Source organism: Triplophysa dalaica, chromosome 3, assembly GCF_015846415.1.
Source record: "Triplophysa dalaica isolate WHDGS20190420 chromosome 3, ASM1584641v1, whole genome shotgun sequence".
Lineage (NCBI taxonomy): Eukaryota > Metazoa > Chordata > Actinopteri > Cypriniformes > Nemacheilidae > Triplophysa > Triplophysa dalaica.
Genome location: NC_079544.1, coordinates 20,500,947 through 20,521,372, shown reverse-complemented (window position 1 = coordinate 20,521,372; position 20,426 = coordinate 20,500,947). Strand labels below are relative to the sequence as shown.

General features: G+C 39.4%; 1 protein-coding gene across 3 annotated transcripts in view; it reads right to left on the bottom strand.

Moving 5' to 3' along the window:
- The window catches only part of gpc5c (glypican 5c), a 106,249-nt gene that overhangs the window by 28,656 nt on the left and 57,167 nt on the right, over positions 1-20,426 (bottom strand). For all 3 annotated transcript variants that reach the window (XM_056744612.1, XM_056744610.1, XM_056744611.1), the window contains one exon: positions 12,527-12,647. In XM_056744612.1, coding sequence (XP_056600590.1) covers positions 12,527-12,647 — 121 coding nt within the window. The remainder of the gene's footprint in view (positions 1-12,526; positions 12,648-20,426) is intronic.

Genomic DNA, 20,426 nt, shown 5'->3' with positions numbered 1-20,426 from the left:
TTATCTGAACTAACCAACCAAACTAAGAACAAACTAAATCTGACTGTTCCACAAACTCTTGAATATAATTTTATAAAATGGATAGTCTGAGTTCTAGATGCTTATTGGTCAGCGGCTGTGGTTTATTGGATAACACATAGTTTTCGTAGAGCTACTATGATTATTTCTTTTGCATAGCGACTATCTGTTACTGTTTATATGTCAGGAACTAAAAAGGGACATCGCATCATCACCGTATTATATGGAAATGCACTTACTAAATATTTAGATACTAAATATTTACACAGTTCATTTCAACAGTTCTAAAGAACAAACAGCCCTCACAGGCCCTATTAGGGTTTGGCTGCTTGGCAAGTGCAAAAGTTTGAAACTTGGCCAGCAGAGTACAGAACCGTGCAAACTGGGTCACATGAAACATGACATATTCTTTCCTTTGGCCTCTAAAACACACATATCAGTTCCAATGTACACCAGTGCATACAGTGAATAGGGAGTTCAAATGCAACTGGAATTATCACCTGTGTCTCCTCATTTCCTGTTAACAAAAACCCGGGCCTGAAGAACTCGTGGCCTGCAGAAACCGATAATCACAGCCATTCCAGACATCTGCTCATGTAGGTGAGAATGGACAGCCTTCGGGTTAAATACAAAAATTCCCACAATACTATTGTGGTTATGTTGTAGATTTGATACGATACGAAAATCATAATCCTTTTTCTTCCATGATAGGTTACACATTGCAGTGTTTCTTGAAGTACCCTTCTGCATCATTATCCCACACCCATAAGGAGGCGGCGTCACCACGCAAAGAATCTGCGCAAAGAATCAAGGGAGCCCGAAGTGACCATCAGTTGTACCCTTCGAAATCATTAGTTCTGAAGGGTCCTTTGAAGTGGAGAGTTATGAGCACTCAGGTTTGGAACGACCCTTCAGTCTGTCCCTGCGTTCCATTTTGAAGGGCTCATCCCTATGCCCTCTGGTTTACCCTCTGAAGTGAGAGCTTTGAAGGGTTAAAGGGTGTAAGGGACCAAACAACTGTTTCTTGAAGTGCCCTTTTGCGTCATCATCCCGCGCCGATAAGGAGGCGGCGTCACCAGGCAAAGAATCTGCAGAAAGAATCAAGGGAGCCCGAAGTGACCATCAGTTATATCCTTCATTCTGAAGGGCCCTTTGAAGTGGGCAGTTATGAGCACTTTGGTGGAACGACCTTTCAGTATGGCGGTCACTTCATAGGGCCCTTCAGAGGGGGATATATTCCAGGTGGAACGCAGGCTCAGTCTGTCCCTGCGTCCCATTTCGAAGGGCTCATCCCTATGGCCTAAGCCCTTCGAATGGTTTACCCTCCGGAGTGAGAGCTTTGAAGGGTTAAAGGGTGTAGGGGACCAATCAACTGTTTCGTAAAGTGCCCCTCTGCGTCATCATCCCGCGCCCATGAGGAGGCGCCGTCACCGTGCAAAGAATCTGCGCAAAGAATCATGGCAGCCTGAAGTGACCATCAGTTGTACCCTTCAAAATCCTTCATTCTGAAGCACCCTTTCAAGTGGCCAGTTATAAGGACTTCGGTTTGGAACGACCCTTCATTATGGTGGCCATGATTGTTGTCACTTCGAAGGGTCCTTCAGAGGAAATGCAGGGTCGTATTCCCTGTCTTAGGACTTTTAGTTTGTTTTCCCGAGTTACTGTTTCCTCGTGTCATTTTGTAGTTCTTTGTAGTTTCTTTGATTATTGGTTAAGTGTTGATTGTCTCTCCAGGTGTTTCTTGTCTTCTCGTTTATTCCTTGTGTATTTAAGCTTCAGTGTTTCCAATGTACCTTTGTCAGTCATTGAATGTTTTGTCATGTTCCTTGTATTAAAAAAGTAACCTTATAATAAACTGGGCTCTTATTTAGTTAATGCATTGGCTAACAATAAACACCACTAATACAGCATTTATTTGTAATAATTCATGTTCATTTCAGCATTTAATACATTATTAAAATCAAACGTTGTCAATGTTAACATCAGTTCATGCAGCATTAACTAACAAGAATAACTGATGAAATAGCGAAAAATTTAATTCGTCATTGTTAGCTAATGCATTTATTTACTAATGTTAACTTAAACCACCTTATTGTAAAGTGTTACCAAAACGATTAATACAATTTTACTAAGGTGATCCAAAAGTTTTGAATGGCATGTTTTATGTATAAAAGTATGCATGCAAATAAAAACAAAATGGTACACGGACAGAATGTACCAAGACTAGAATCACATATTTTCCTACCACAAAGCAATCACTTTGACATTTGCAGTCAAACCTTTTATTTGTTCTGCAAATGTTCTCGAGGTAGAACAGAACCACCTACTAAAACTTTCATGATACACCCATCTAACCAAATGAAGAGTTTGATTCCAAAATGAGATAATTCAGATTTTGTAAATGTTCAAAAGATCATGTTTTGTTATTGTGCATTTCAACTAATTTAAATCAAACTGCAGTTGGTTTGCTTTGATTTAACTCATAATAACTCAAGAAATACTTAGTTGAGTGGAATGCACAAGATGAAATTCCTCTCAATGTGCCCTATAGTTTTTACTGACTACAAATCCCTGGTTGCCAGAGTGACGGATCCCTTCGCAAGAACAGGTTGAGGTGTGTGTGTGCATGTATTAATGGATATAGTTCATGCTGCTTAGTTAAAATCACCCAGCGGGACTCAAAAAACACATTCCAGGATATAATGGACAAAATGAGGATAAAATATTGCATATTTACTACGCACCAGCAGGAGACAGAAACGGGCGAGGGAGCAAAAAGGATAGAGGCAGAAAAGGGAGAGCGAGAGTGTGTGTGATCAGGTATATAAATCTGTGCAAAATTAGGACAATAGCTCACCAGAGAGCTGCCAAACATTAACAAAGACAATCTTAATAAATTAAAGAGCCCCAGAGCGGCCGTGTGTGTGCCAAATTCGAGCTTACTTTCTCATGACTCCCTAAAGAGTGTTGTTTTGTGTTATGCTTTACCCTATAATGAACACAGGCACACACACACACTGATAGGGTGCATGTGGTTGACAGCCCCACCCTGACTCCAGACTCAGTCACCTGTCTGGACGAGCACAAGAACACTGCTGAGAGATGAATGAGACAGAGGAGAAAAAAACAGGCTTTAATAATTGAACACGTCAGGCTGAATAAGGCAAATACCCATTAGTTATACTCAATAAAAACCATCTCTCAAACTCTCAATACACCTTCAAGTGCCCCTAGCACACTGCAGCATGCACTTGAAACCCTGGGTCCTAAAACCCGGTCTGACAGATGCCACAGAATCTTACAAGCCCACAAACATCAGTTTCAGAACAGCACTGTTCAATTGAATAAAATAAACCATAAAATGCATTTCTGGACCTTTGGGGAAACCAAAGAAAAACCCAAGAAAAACTTCTTACAAGGAGGTTTCCCTGCAAACAACAACATTCCCGCTCTCTGGACTCAAACACACAGATTATAGCCACGCATGTATGCTAAAATGCTATATTTATATCCAAACATCTAACATTTTTACATATTTTAGAATAACACTGTGTAACATATTTATATTTTGTACAAGAAACACAAAGAGGTCAACAGATATATTGAAAGACAGTGAGAATGTTTGACAGACAGACTGATATTTACATTTATGTATTTGGCAGACGCTTTATCCGAAGCGATGTACATTGCATTATCCTTTACATTTCTTTCTAAGTCTCTGCAATCCCCTGGGATCGAACCCATGACTTTGGCGTTGCTAACACCATGCTCTTACCACTGCCATGCTCTTACTACTGAGCTACAGGAAAGCGTCTGTCTGTCTTCTGCATGTCTCTTAGTCTCTTAGATATACTGAATAGATATACCAGACAGGCAGGCAGACAGACAGACAGACAGACAGATAGACAGACAGACAGAATGCTTGACATACAGACAGACAGAGTAAGAGACACGACGACCAAGTCAGAAAGACAGACAGGCAGACTGAGAGGCAGACAGAGACAGATAGACCGAATAATTGACACACAAACAGATAGACTAAGAGACAGGCTGACTAAGACAGACAGGCAGACTGAGAGACAGACAGACAGACAAAGAGATCAACAGATATATTGAAAGTCAGACAGAATAATTAACTGACAGACAGACAGATATAATGAAAGACAGACAGAATGACTGACGGACAGACACACTAAGAGACATGCAGAAGACACACAGCCAGACAGAAAAGCAGCCAGGCAGACAGACAGAATGCTTGACAGACAGACTAAGAGACAGGCAGACTAAGACAGAAAGACAGACAGACAGAATTCTTGACATACAAACAGACAGACTAAGAGACATGCTGACTAAGACAGACAGACAGAAAAAGAGATGAACAGATATATTGAAAGACAGACAGAATGATTGCCTGAGAGATAAAAACAGACAGACTGAGAAACAGATAGACAGATAGACAGACGGACAGATATACTGAAAGATAGACTGACAGACAGACTAAGGCCTGAATCATGTCTTTTCAGAACGCATATTCGTTATTTTTAATGCAGACGCATGGCAGAGGTGCGAAAATAGTGGACAACGTGGCTGGGACGGTGCGGAGCGCACATTTTCCTAAGCATCAAGATACAAAATGTTGAACTTTTCAGAGTGCCGCGGGTCATTTGAAGAGAGAAAGATGCGCGGCTCGCATGCTCCGCACTGTTTTAGACACAAAATGTGAATCAGGCCTAAGAGACATGCAGAGTAATTTAGAAAGACAGAATGGCAGACTGAGAAACGGACGAAGACACAAACAGGTATTGAAAGACAGAATGATTGACAGACAGAGAGAAAGAGACAGGGAGAAAAATATCAGTGTGAAGACCAAACAAGACCTGTTAACAGTCTCTTCTCCCTCCTCACTCTTCTCTTCTGTATTTCTCAGACACATTCTTTTGCTGTGAGCCCTGTGTCTCCAGGACAAACAGAGCTCAGGCGTCTGGCGTGGCACAGCTCTCATGTCATTGACCTGCTCTCCTCAAGGAAAAGGGATTTCACAGACCTCAGACAGCCTGACAAACATGCTCACATTTTCCGTGGACGCTGAGGTCGTGATGCGCGGATGCAGCCGTCAGGGAGAACGGTTTCACATGTAACTCTGAGGATTAATGCTGTGAAAGTCTGTCGATCAGCCAGCAAATTAACATGATACAACACGGTCGACAGCAGTTTGTGGGTCACTAGAGCCCTATTAGAACCAGTCGCCCATGCGCATACTGTAATGTTGGACAAGATGGGTGCAATTTTACAAGCGTCATTTGTTCCAAGTAGAATAAAGTTGTATGGATTTTACAAGCCTCACGTCTATATTATTTATACGTCTGCTGTTTACTGCATATTGAGATGACAATAAAAGGGAGGGGGAGGAAATGAATAAACTTAACAAGCGTTAAATAAATGAGAGGACAGAGAAGGAAGTGAAGTTTAGTCATCCGTACTGTTTTAGAAGCAGCGGATTTCCTACTGTTCTCATGCCTGCCTGATCACTGCGGTCATTGCATGAGTACACATAGGTGTGATGGAGAGAGATCTCTAAATGCGTTGTGATCTATTTATATCCAGGACAGGCATCATTCATTTGAATTCCAGAAGAGTAAAAAAAGATCATACGTCAGTACTTAACAGATCTACATGAGGTGTGCACTTACATTAACATTTATTAATACAGCACAGGCTTACATCTGAAGTGACTTACAAATGAGTTGACCAGAGGGATCAAAGTTTGAACAGATACAATTTGAGTTAAACATAGTCGAGAGCTCAGAATTATTCAACAGACACCACAGGTCTATTTTAAACGATAAGAGGCTTATGCATGGTTTTACCACAATTTACAATGTTTCAGGAATAAGGCAAACCTATAACACTTTCAACAATGACACACATAATCAGAATTTACTACTGTACTGTCTATTTTACAGGACATTGTTAATAATATGCACAAAGTGCTCTGATGTGGGACAGGTTGCAAAGAATCTGTGGGGAGGTCTTAGTAAAGTCTTCACAGAGCTGTACATCTCTCTGTCCATTTCATACAGAGAACACTGTTCTCCCCGAGGCCTCAGACAAGACACAAGCCTTTGATACAGAATACTATACTGTGGTCACACACCTGATACCCTGCCAGCAGTGATGGGACCCTTAAAACAGAAAACTACAGGTCAAGTGATAGTCCAACCTACTGCTCAACAAACATCGGTTGACCCCAATCAGCTTGCCGAGAAGACACAAAAAATAAACAAATAAATAAATGAACTGTCATCAATTACTCACCCTAAACATTCCGACACATTTTAAAAGGTTTCAGATGAATCAACACTGTCATTTCGTCACCTGAGAATTATAAGGTTCTACATGAGTTCTGAGCAGTTTTGAGATAACAAGCTTTAAAGTTTTTGCATTCCATGTGACCTTGTAGATAGAACCTTCTTGTTTTCTAAAAAAAGTCCCAAAATGTAAAGAAAAAAATCCCATAGTGTAAATAAAGAGTCACAAAATAATATGTGAATAACTCAATTTTGACAAAGATGTCATCTTATAGGTTGGCACTCCATCCAGGGTGTATCCTGCCTTGATGCCCGATGACTCCTGAGATAGGCGCAGGCTCCCCGTGACCCGAGGTAGTTCGGATAAGCGGTAGAAAATGGAATGGAATGGAATGTCATCTTATAATTCCTAGGCGACGATTTGTCTGGCTTCATATAAAAATTGAAATAATGCACTACACAACACACAGTGATACCCTGTGTGATAGTTGATATCAAATATTAAGCATTTCTTATTTTGAAAAAATCAGAATAATCAGAAAACGATTTTAAATAATAAACTAATGAAAATGAAATAAAAAATATTAAATTGTCACTAAAATAAATATGGATATGAAACTTAATAATAATTGTACTCCTTTGTACCAAATCAAATATTACTTCCCTTGCAATGCAAGTTCTAATAGCATAATTTGGAGAAAAAGTTTTAAAAAATTCACCTTTATCTTTTAACAATTCATTTATAGCAGTTCCTTTATTATTCCCTACCTAAGATGAATAGCTGTATATAATTGCTTAATATACAGTAATAATAAAAATAACAATACTACTACCCCTATTATTAATACATAAATACATAAAAATTCACCAAAAATTAAGACTATGGTATGCAGACCAAACTAGACAAAAAAGGTCAAGAAAGACCATTTTCTACAAGTCTAGATTTGAAATGTTTGGCAGCTAATAAAAAAATGATCACCAATGCTGTAAACCAGAATACCTGTACAGCAGGTGTTTGTATAACAGTGTTTCTAATACCTTAAAACCTAAAAACTTTCCTTTTAAAATCTTCCCAGCACCACCACTTTCACTCATGAGTATGACAGCATGACTGTGTGCACAGAGATGCTATTGTGTTTCCACACCCAAAAGCAGCTGTGCGGTTGGCGTGTTCTCTAGATTCCATTCGGGGATATTTACACGGAATCAGATGCACTTATTAAGCTTTAACAGGAGAGACGGCCCACCGGCTACATAAACTTGAGCCATCGCACTGCGGCTGGAACGTTTTACGTCTCTTTTAACATCTACCATTGAGATTTCATGTACTGTATCATCGCCAATTTCTGCTCATCTGCTCTTTTTCAAGTGCAGTTGTGTGCTTCTATTACTGCATCTGTTTAATGTTAGGTCATGAAATTCAACAATGTATTGTCCACTAATATCCTAAATTGAGTTCAAATGTCTGTATAATCATTTCTATTAGTTCTGGACCAGAATCAGTCGCGTCATTAAATCTCTTTTATAAAGGACAAATGGGACAGTAGGTGCTGCTCTTAGAACAGTCATACAGACAGCTACCCAAGAATGTTTTCCCTCAACGAGAATGAATTTGCAGAATTTCTTAAGCATTTGCCTCCATAAAAACGTCAAAGCAAAAGGAATTAAAGCGCAGATTCTCCAGACAGTCATTTCCTGAATGTAATTTAAGCAATAGATTGCAAAGTCACAAACAATGAAGACAGGCAGGAATGAGCTTACACTGCAGGCGCAAGTGGAAACGAGGCCATCTGAGATGAATCTGGATTCAAGGACCACAGAAGTTCCGCCACGTACGCAAACAAAACCGAGAGTTTCCTACAACGTGCACATGTGGGTGGGTCCCACTTCTTACTGGTTATTCTGAAATGTCAAAGCAAGAGGTTAAGCCAAAGTCAGGGATGGTCAAAGCGTTCTCTGTGTCTATTTCTCAACCTGTTTTTACACACGGTTCCAACTCTCAGTCTGAACCCAAGTTGACTTCATGTCCCTGCCACTGTTGTCACGATTCAAGAAGGTCCCGAAATGGAAGGCACTATTCATGTAAAACAATCAAATCTACTCCAGTCAGTCTGTCAGTCAAAAAAAACACATCAAGATCAACAGAAGGTCTAGACTCCAGTGAGCTGCCTTGCAGTCTAAATAGACTTCGCAGACAAAAACAGTATTTTAACTCAAATTGAATGTCATTCCAAACATTGAATAGTCTGAGATCATCTGTAGGCTTTTATATTAGCAAATACAAATGATTTGAGCTCTTCGCCATTCATTACAGAAAGGTCCGACAAGAATAACCTCCATCCTCCGAGTTGCCATAGTGACAGGCATCCCTGAACAATGAATCGCAGATTTTATTCGGAGACAGGCTTCGATTTGCAAACAGGGAGAGATAGACAGACGAAACAGACAGACAGAGAGAGACGAATTAAAGAATTTACATTTTGAATAAAGATATATTTACAATTAACTACAGAGCAATACATAAATAATTACAGCACTTATATATTTACTAATATAGACTAATATATAATTTTTCTTCACCCTCAAATAAATTACAATACTTGACAAGCAAACCTCCCGTTATGACCTAAAGCCTAAAATAAAAGTCTCCTCTAAAGAAAGAAAAAGAAAAAGCGAGCGAGAGAGAGAGAAAGAAAGAAAGAAGTTCTTTTACTTCGTCTTTTTCTGGCCGTCTTGATCTCACCATTTCTAAAACCAAACATTTCCCCATTCAAGAAACCTCTAAAGTACACAGGATCAATATTTCCATTCCGTTTCTTGTGCTTTGAGGCCGTAACGCAGCATACAGATTCCTCTGGCGGTTTTTAGTATTCATAATCTGAATAGGGAATCAAATATTTCACCATCCGGGAAAAAAATATTCATAGCTTTATCGGGGTGAAACAGGGGTGAATATGAGCAAGTCAGTTATTTTATGTTCTGTCCTATTCTGTATTTGAGAAAAAGTGCTTTGTGCGATAAAATATAGCAAACATCAGCTCTACGTTAATGACATAAATATTTAATAAACATAATTGAATTAATACACAATCATTTTAAGGACTAACACAACAATATTAATAGTAGCTCATAACAATTTCAAACTGGTTCACATGGGAGTCAGATGATCATTCTGCGGGGCCAGTTCGAACAGATTTAATCTCTGACCTCTGCTCATCCTCATTTCTTTTCTTTAATCCTTCATTTCCTTCTTATCCGAATCAGTCTTATTTTCACATGTGACCTCTGTAAACCTCCAAAGAGGAAGCATGTAAAACACATAACAGACGCTATACTGGATGTCTTAAAGTTAGACGGTTAGCTAACTGAAAACAAGGTTGCTTTGATCTGTTAATTCACATGTGACAAAGAAGCACCTGTCTCTGTTTTTACACCTACAGTTTTAATGCATGATAGACCTCTCGTGTTATCAGAATAAAACTAGAACATCACACTAACTCAGTCAATGAATAGACGTTTCTGAAACCCTCAATATGTTTGCTAAGAATACAGTATACAGCTGACCAAAGATACTGTCTGGAGACATGACATTAAACAATGCATGAGGGGCTGTGATATCTTTCAACATAAGATATTTTTTTTAAACATAAAATAAAAGTGGTTGTTCTTGGACATCTAAACCTTTGTACAAATAAAATGACCAAAAATGATTGCATTCTGCAACCATTCCGCTGCATTACATAAACAAACCTCACGTGTGTCAGGGTTCTGTCAATTAGGTCCAGTTTATTCTTGGTTTTTGTAACAGAGCACTGACACTGCCATGTGCTCATGCCTATTGTCTTGACACCGCCCATCTTGTTACTTTATTATTGCTTCAGTTCTCCACCTGTTCTCCCTCATTACCTGCCTATTTATTTTCCTTGTGTTGGCAGTCCTGTTCCAATCTGTTGTCTTATGTAACCAATTGTGTGTCTTGCCTGCTCCTGTTTTTCCTTGTCCTGCCTAGCCAGTCAAGCTACAAGTTGTGTTTTTCCCCCACGGGGTAGTTTTGTTGCTTGTTTGTTTTATTTTATTAAATAAAAGCCTGGGACTTCCTGCAATTGAGTCCTCGCCTAAATCCCCTCACCCACGACATGACAGAACGAACTGGACAAATGAGGCCTCAGCGGAAAAAGGGTATGCATCATCCACCAGCTTCCACTCTCTCCAGACCCCTTTATGATTGCATTCTTCATTTCAAGACTATGAGCTCCCTCCGTAAACAGGGACTAAATGAGGAGATTTGCCCTAGACTTTAGTGGTGCTGCAGATGTGCTTTGGTTCAACGACGCAGCTCTCAAGGACTTCTTTAACTATGCCCTTGATGAAACCCTTAGCTGGTGGAGTGTGAGAGGACTGGATCACCTGTCTTTTGGGGTTTTGTGGATTTCCTTGCTCGCCAGGGGAAGACACATGTTAGGGACACTGCAGCTTCCCAAGAGGCAACTGTGGACACTGCAGCTTCTCCAGAGGTTGCCGTAGAAAATGCAGTTTCCCCAGAGCTGACTAAGGATGCTGCAGTTTCCTCCAAAGAGGTTGATCAAACTTTGCTTCACTCACATAAGCGGAGAAAGAGAAGAAAGGATTCCATCTCACCAAGTACAATTCCCTGGAGGACCCTAATCTGGTGGTTCCTCAGCTCATGGTTAAGGTGGCCCTGGATCTCCCAGATACGGCCATGAAGACTGTCTTTGAGTAGATCACTTTTCCTGTCTGTCCAGACGTGGTCGAAGAGGCTGCTCTTTCCCTGTATGTTGCTGCTGTAATGTGTGTCTGGGCTGCATATGTCTCTGAGGTAGCTACATCAGTCCCTTTCTCCAGTGAACCACCAGCACCGTCAATCACAGAGTTGGAAGCAATTCCTAAATCTCTGGTTACTCCTGCCATGTTCCAGAGGGCAGTCATTACATTTTGATGATCTTGCGTGCATGGGCAGCGTACACCTCTTGACTTTTTCCAGCCTTGTTTGCCAGACAAGTTTGTTTTACTCCCTACCACCCATCCACCATTGTCGTGTGTACTGGTCTTGTGTTCCTCATTGGAGATGCCAGGAGCACTGTTCCAGGTTGTTGTCTTATGTTACCGATTGTGAGTCTTGCCTGCTCCTGTTTTCCCTTGTCCTGCCTAATTTTTGTTGATTGTCCGTTTTATTTTATAAAATAAAAGCCAGACAAATCTGACAATTGTATCCTCGCATAGATCCCTTCACCCACAACCCTGACAATGTGGACCTCTGCAAAGAATCTATAACTGTTCAGTAGTTTTAGTTTAATTTGATGCATTTAATTTACAATAAAATATGAATAGAAATTATTATTTGTATTAATTAAATATAAAATATTATAATCTAATACAGACTGGAAGTTAACTTTAGGCCAGGCAAGTGCGGCTGGATGACGCCATCTATAATTTTTTTATGCAGCTCATTGGAATGCATGATTCTGATTGGTCAGTTGGGACATTTGCATATTCGTTATACCCAGATAACAACCTCTCAACTCAGTAACTCGGATGCAGCAAATCATTTTGCCAGTTTTTTTTACAATTTCAATATAAATGTCTTTTAATAACATATATGAAATTATGTTTCAACCAAACTGTATGTTCCTGACATTTGAACATAGTTTCTTATCTTAAAACCGAAAATAAACTGCTTTTCCTCATGGAAGGTCTGTATTCGGTAAAAATTTGCTAATTAAATATTTCTAATTCAAATGTCATGTCCAGTTTTTTTCATATTGTGGCAAGCAGCCGTGTTATAAGCGGGATAATGTACAAGCAGCGTGATCCACTGTCGGGCATTATTTTAGCGATAACAACTGGTTGCCTGTACATTATTCCTTACATAGTCAATGCTAGAGAGCATTTGTCAATGTCAATCTGTAAAAACAGTAAAACTTGCAGGCCAGGTATGTGCATCTGATGAAACTGTCAATATATAAAAAGTTACCTGCTTTCTATTTTGCTTTGAAAAGACATACGTGAACATAATCTCTCAAACTGGTTGGTGAACTGTATTTTAGGAATGGCAAATCTGTCTATAAATTGGTCGATTAGTAGTCCAATTGTAGTAATCCATCCAATTACTAGTGAACATTCATCTTCCTGGAATGTGACAGGTATGTATGTATCATCTCCTAATCGTGGTGTGGTCCTACCTGGTTAAACAGTTCAAGCCTGGCTTTGACTTCCAAAATCAAAGGGTCAACTCCTCTGACCCTTAGTTCCGGATTCTGTCTTTGAGCACGAACTCCACCGCCCACAACTCTGGCGTTGTAACTGTGAGAGAGAGAGAGAGAGAGAGAGAGAGAGAGTGAGAGTGAGAGAGAGAGAGAGAGAGAGAGATCAAATAAAATGGTGACAACCGAATGTGATTACAGAAGAAGATGTATATTCATATTACATGGACACTCTTAAAAAATAAAGTTTCCCAAAATAGTTATTTGATGTTGTTCATTCACATCCACAGAGCATTTGACTGAAAGCTTATCTGAGGAACATCATTGCTTGTGAGATCCCATTAGAACCTTTATTTTAATAATAACGGAACATTTCAACTTATTTTTTCCAAAATTGCATTTTACATCACCAAACTTACTAATTATATTTCACCAAAAGCAAAACTGACAGGAATATCCCATTTGTGAGCATTTCTGCTAGAAATTAACATTTTTTAATATATTAAAAAATCAACCTATGGCAGCGATCCCTTGGAGACTTAAATCTTCAGTCCACTGTTTGTCTTTACCGTGACATGGATGGCATTACGTTCTGACAGCCAAAGAGATCAATATTACCCGGACTTCAAGATCCCCTGACAGAAATGATACATTATAAAGTCTAATTGAGTGTGGGAGGGGTTGTGTGGAGAGTATTGATAAAGTGGTGGGTGAGAGATGACTCCTTTGGAATAATAAAAGCTGAGAAAAATGACTTCGGCCGAGTGTTAGGAGCGAGGCTAATTATAGGCCTATGAAGGGCCATAGAGGAATGTGGCAAAGCTGACTGGACACTACAGGATCAGCAAAAACATCTACAGTGTTATTTACGGACCATATTTACTATTGAAGACGAAAGAAAAGCCAAACTCAAAAGTTGAACTTCTAGAAGGAAAGTCAGATAGCAAATAGGAAAATGATGCAGTCACGTGGCATATAGAGAGAGAGGGGGAGAGAGGCAGTGAAATGGAGAGAGGAATAAAGAAGGCAGTTACCAAATAGAGGATTAGGGCAGCCGATAAAAGAGATGGAAAGTCAGAAAGAACTGACAGAAAAAACTGATTTTAAAAGGAATGAAGGACAAAGAGCAGGTAAGAATAGAGAAAAGTAGAGCTGCACAATGTGTGTTGAGACTGAGGAGGAAGGTGTGCTAAGGTGCGTGTGTGTTTAGGTAGATGGGTAAGTTGGGGTGTGTGTTAAGGTTGATGGGCAAGGTAGGGATGTAGGTGATTTGGGGATGAGAATGTGTGTGTTGAGGCTTATGTCCGTGGGGATATTGGTGTGTTGAGGTAGATGTTTATGTTGAGGATGAGTGTTGAAGTTGATAATGGGTAAGTTGGGGTTAGGGGTGTTTGTTTTGAGGTTTATAGGTGATTTCGGGGATGAGGGTGTGTGTGTGGAGGCCTTTGTGTATGTTGGGGGTGTGGGTATGTTGAGGTTGATGGTTATGTTGAGGATGTGTGTTGAGGTTGTTGGGTAAGTTTGGGATGTGTGTTGATGAGTACGCTAAAGATTTAGTGTGCATTGACACTGAGAGATACATGAAAGCTCAGAGAGTGTGTTGAGGTCGAAGCATAGGACACAACCTGAAATATAAATAACAATTTGTAGCTGATGTGAATGTAATGAGTTACAACAGTGAAGTTATCTGAAATGGAGATCAGACTGAAGGATAAACTACAGAAGTGCTGAGCGTGCAAACACACATATTCTTTGCATTTGCATTCACAGGCTTGTAGCTTTGGCGCTAACCGAAGCACCTTTTCAGGTACATAACTGCTGCTGGAAAAGCCAAGGAAATAGAAATTACAGTTGAGAAAGTTGAGAATGTTCATTCTCAACTTTTTAGATCATTAAATTATTAGATCATAAAGATATATTCAAGGTTATACCAACACCCAATTCTCAAACACTCACAATCCCTGTGGGCATCTAAATACAGTGCAATACACCTGTTCTCTCCGCCTCTGATTATCATGATGTAACAAACATTTGCCAATATTATTTCTGAAACCGTGAACATTCAACCCACACACTAAAAATATATTATTCATCTTCCAATTTTAAGATGTGATTACACACAAACAGAAGGGATGTTTGTACGTGACTGGGAGAGCAAAACCCATTTTGAGGTTTTTTTTCAACAATGGATTTAAAGATTTAAATGCATGAAAGTAACTAATGCTTTGGAATAACATACCGATTGTCAAATATGTTTTTTTGATTCAACATGAAATTAATGTCATACCTCATCATTTTCACAGACTGCACCATGATGGGATCTTATTTTGAAAGTACTGCCGACATAGATAATATAAACAAAATTACACAACTAAACATCTCATACTACCTGTTGTATATTACACACTAGTATATACAGGCGCACTGCCTGATTTCTATTTTCAAAATTTGTTGATTCAGTAGCTAGTGAATACCAATGGTAAATTCAATGACAGATCCCTTAAAATTCAGAATAAACTCTCTGAAGTGTTTTGCAACACTTCAGAGAGCAATGCAATGCTCATGCAATGATGCAATGATGCTTTATTACCACAAAATGTAATTGGTTGTAATTGCTGAACCTGTACCTAACATGACACCTCTACAAAGAAGGGGGGGTTTGATGGTAAATATGAAAGACACATGACCTCAGGGTGAAAACAATGACTATGGAAAAAATGCAACAAAACCACAAATACCATTTAGATTAAATTCGATTTACCTCAAAAATGTAGCATCACGCACAACAAGTTTTGCTTTTTCAATCTAGACTGCAAACTTTCATTTGCAAATTAATTTCATCAGCATTTCAGAGAGACCTTGAAGCTGAGACTGATACTTTAGTGTTGTCTAGACATTGAGCAGATGTACAGACGCTCACTTAAATTTTCTAAAGTAGAACTGACCTCAACGTCTAAACACACTCAAAAACAACAAAACAAATGTCTTAGAAAGACAGACATGAACTCACATATATAGTTGAGACTATATTATGTTGCTTTTATAAAATGTCTCAAAAGCCCAGCACACACTTTGTCTCTCGCACACACACGTTCCTAATGATGGTGTATTGAGAAAGCCTATAATCCCTGGGCGTAACCCAGAGGAGAAAGTTGGAAAAGCAAGAATCCTTGTTAAGTACACACGCACTCAAAAAGTCTCTCTCTTTTGGTTTACAACTTGAATTTGCTCCATCATGGACATCTTTGAAATGATAAGATCATTTTTGTGGTTAGGATGAAGTATTTGTGTTAATTAAGGCTTGAGCGTTCAAGTGTTCATTTAAAAATGACGATTTACAATAACCAGAACCCACATGTTCCTAACCAGAACAGAGATGACAATATTTAGCAATGACAACTTGGCCTGTCCTGAATGAATGCAAAAACAGCAGGTGACAATCAGTTACAAGTCATGACCCATCACAACATGTACAAAACAACTGTTTTAAGCTTATAATAATGATTTATAATTTACGCGGTCGGGTCGTCCCATGCAGGAAATTTGAATTTGGGGGAGTACCACTTTGCGTCATCACATCATGTCCATAAACACAAAGCAGAGGAACCAGCTAGTTTAACAAGTGTTTGAGGACTGAACTACTACAGGAGACAGGGTGTTGTTCAGTCTTATAACAGTGACTTGGAATTTAAATCATCATCTAGATTTAGTTTAAAAGCAATCATCTGGTGAATGGCATGTAAACATCTTAATGTATTAAGTTTCGATTCTGACTACATCTGGGGAATCTTCTGTTGTTAATAAAAAAGTAACCTTGCTAAAGTGAGAGCTTCGTGCTAAATCAAAAGCTATATCAAAAGTGATTTTGAGAGTTGGCGCATAGCAGCAGTGCCAAAGCACGACCCACGTAAAGAAAATAACTCTGCATAAATACAACCAAGACATTTTATGTTTCAAACTGAGATGGCGACAAAGAGGTCAAAGTTTAGGACTGCAAATTAAGTTCTTGAGTGGGTTCTGCAAAGATGATAACATACAGTAAAACAGAATAATACGAATTTCCTCTTTAAAAATCACAAAGAAAGGTACAAAAATGTGACAGTATTTGTGAGTGAATGCAAGGGAAACAGAAATGAGAGCTCCCATTGCACACAGCGGAGCTCCTCTGTAATTAATGGGGCGTCAGAGAATGAATGAGAACCACGAGAATGTGCAAATCTGATCGGGATGAATTAGAGGTTTGGCACACGATAAACTGGCAGAGAGATCCTTGACACAGACATGTAAATTACAAGCTCTGAGTCTTCTAACTTTCCCTGAATACGTTCCTCCAGTGCCGGACGGCTCTATTGTGATTCACGATTCTTTCTCAGAACACAGAGACAATGGCAGTCTGCCTGCAGGGATGCAGCGGAGAGTGAGACACTATGAAAAGATCTGCGCTCGAGAGAGACTGTCATTCATCTGAAGTGAGATGTTAAAGCCAAATCTTTAGACATGAATAGAAAATCGAATTGGGTGTCAGTGCCCAGATTGTTACTTTTGTAATTTTATGTCACTTTGTGTCCCCATGTATTCATGTATGCGACTCTTTCTTCAGTGGAACATAAAAGAAAATATTTTAAGTGGTTTTGTGTCCTTATGGGGGCCAGTGTTGTCAGGTCCAAACGTTCTTTAAAAGTATATTTCGTGTTCTGCAGAAAAAAGAAAGTCATTCAGGTTTGCAATGAAATCACAGTTATTAATGAAAGAATTTTAATTTTGTGTGAACTGTGTACAATGTGCCACAGTTCGATGTGTTACAGCATCTGCTAGACCACCGCACTGACAACCACATCCACTTCTAGTCAAGCTGTGAGTTTATAAACCAATGAATTAAAAATGTCTGTTCGGATCCATAAATAACACTTTAAAACAATGATAAAACGAGCCTGCGGGTACCGAGTGCCGTGGTGCCAACTGCCAAGCACAGATCTGCACTGGGTTCTGATGCCAATCAATAGACGCGAGAGCCGAGCCAAACAAAATGAGCCTGAAAAGATGCGAAACGACTAAAATAGACACAGAGGTGGAGAAAAGCAACTCTGCAGAGATGGAAAGATGCGATGAGTCAATGGAGATAAACCACAGATCACCGCTAAGCCAAGTCTGCTGCCCCAAGGCATGATGGGAAAGCAGACTGTGGCTGCCAGTGGCAGACACAGATGCCCATGTGGCCAGCAGCTGCGTGTGTGTGTGTGTAGTTGCAGGTTTCTCAAGAAAAAGAGATTTGGCACTGAGGTAAGCCCATTACACACACGTCTTTCTCAACATGTGGGTCAAAGCAAGAGTCAAAATTTTCACAGGTACAGGTTTGCTTTGATTGTGTCAACTTCTCTCTCCATTAATGTTACACAAAGGGGTTGATAAACATACTCAGCATAACAGCATTAGAGAGATAAACTAGAGGGTGCATTGTATATGTGAGGTAAGATAAGGTAGATTTGGTCTGTTATTATCTGTGTTGGGCTGGTTGTAAGTTGCCCTCCGCTGAGAAAACCACCCTTGGCGTCGAAGAATCACACCTATCATTCAGTCAAACACACACACACAGTTTATAGCATAGATACAATCCCCCTAAAGGGACAGTTCACTCAAAAATCAACATTTTGGTCATCATTTAGAATGATTTTTAAAAGTAATAACTTAGTTATTGTCCTTTAAAGCTTGGTATATATTCTCTATTTACTATTACAATAATTAAAAAGCTATTTTTTCATATTAATCACCAAAGCTCTACTATGCCAGGCTTGGGGGGCTGGTTTGTTGGTCGGACAAAATGGCGGTAAATCAAAGGGCACATAATATTGGCGTTAAGATTGGTCAGATCGACTGTCAATCAAACTGCTTGCAAAGGGTCAGTTACAGGTGCATATGTTCTTCTGTCTACAGCTGAAGACAAACTGAAATGTAAATCCTGGCTCTTCTTGGCTTCGGAATGCCACTGAAGCTCCAAAAAGCACAAACACCCATCATTACAATAATCCATACAAGTGAGTTAAAAATATCTTTTGAAGAGAAATAATACATTGTGTAAGAAAAATATTAATATTTCAAACTTTTAACACTATAAACATTGGTTTCCGGTAATGGTCCTCGGCTCATTCACGAGAGAATTGAGAAGAGGTTTGGTTTGGATGCTTTTTGGAGCTTCAAAATGTTGAACTCAATGGCATCCAAAGGCATTACAAAGCCTAATAGAAGAATATTATAAAAAATAAAATCTGAGTGTGCCTACTCCTCCCAAGTACTCATTTAGGCTCATAAAAAATCTCTGAAAACATCTGCATTGGGTATTTGCTTACATTTAAAAACTTTATTGAATAAATAAATGTATATATATATATATATACACAAATGTATACAAATATACATTGTCTCTCTGATAATGGCATGGAAAAGTAAGTATGCTATGTATTTCAATAATCATTAACTGTTTCCCCTAAACACAGAGGATGCCTACCCGACGAAACCTCAGACATCCTTGCCTCTTTTCATATTCTTGACTGCTTCCCCCGTTATGCACAAGGCGTGGGAAAGGTCCTATTGGGCAATTCAACTGTGCTGAAATAGCGAAATTATAACATTCTATTAAGCGAGATGTATTCATGAAACAAGTACAACTTTTCAGTTATTGTTGCAATGTACTAATAGCAGTATTTACTCAGCGAGTATGAGTGTAAATAAAATCTTGACCTTGAGTGAAAAATATATATTTTCATCCAAAAGTCTTTGCATTTTCACTGAGCCATGACACTGACGTGAATCCAGATCTCATAATTTCCCGGTCCCTTCTCACTGTTACCCCCAAAACACCCCAAAAAGTGACTATAAACTTAAAAACAACTAGAACAACAAGTTAACAAGGGAATGAGTGTACAGGAAAGAGAAAGAAGCATGAGATTCCTGGATGAGCCCATTTCAGCTTCGAATTAACAGAAGGAAGTGGCTGTTTATGGGAACATTTACTGCTAAACCTGCCCCCACTTAAACACACACAAAACGTGGTCACCAGTTTTGCATGGTCACTCTTAAAAACCATTCCCTAAAGCATAAAAGGGCGGCTTAGACTAAAAACAACTTTACACACACATTAAAAGCCTGTCCGAGAACCGTTATGTACACGTGTGTGTGTGTGACCCTGTGAATGTGACATTGATTGGACAGTGGCGACGCCCCCTGCAGAGACAACTTCCTGCTCTTTGAACTCGACCCAGGACTCAATCGCTTTTTAACGTCTGTTACACTCTCACTGTTTCCGCCATAATGTTTCGCAGGTCAGCGCTATAGAAAACTCAATGAGCTCCAGATAACACTATAATGAGCCTGTGTGCGTGTGTGTGTGTGCGCTGAGGTGAAAATCCGCAGAGATGTGTTCTCAATTATTTGGGAATTTCGGAAGCAAACACATGCCTGGCATTCGCTGGCTGACTCAAACACACAAACACACACACACACACACGCACACACACATACAACCCTGTGTGTAAGCACTAATCATTTATACACCACAAATGTTGTCACTGTCTGTCTCTCTCTTTCTATCTATAGTCATTTTGTGGAACTGGATTTAAAACACATTCCTCTATGCAGAGACACAGATAAAGAACGTTTCACTTTAAAGTAGAAAGTGAGAGAAAGACAGAAAAACAGACTGGTAGAGACTACCTTTCAATGCCACGTTTTAGTATGTGGTTTTCTCTCTTTCTCTGGCTTTGTTTGAATTGTAATACTGGTGTACACAGACTGTCTGCCACAGGCAAAATACACTTAACAGAACAACGATTCCTTTAAAGTGCAGCAAGTACACGTGGCATGCAAAATTATCATCACTTAACAT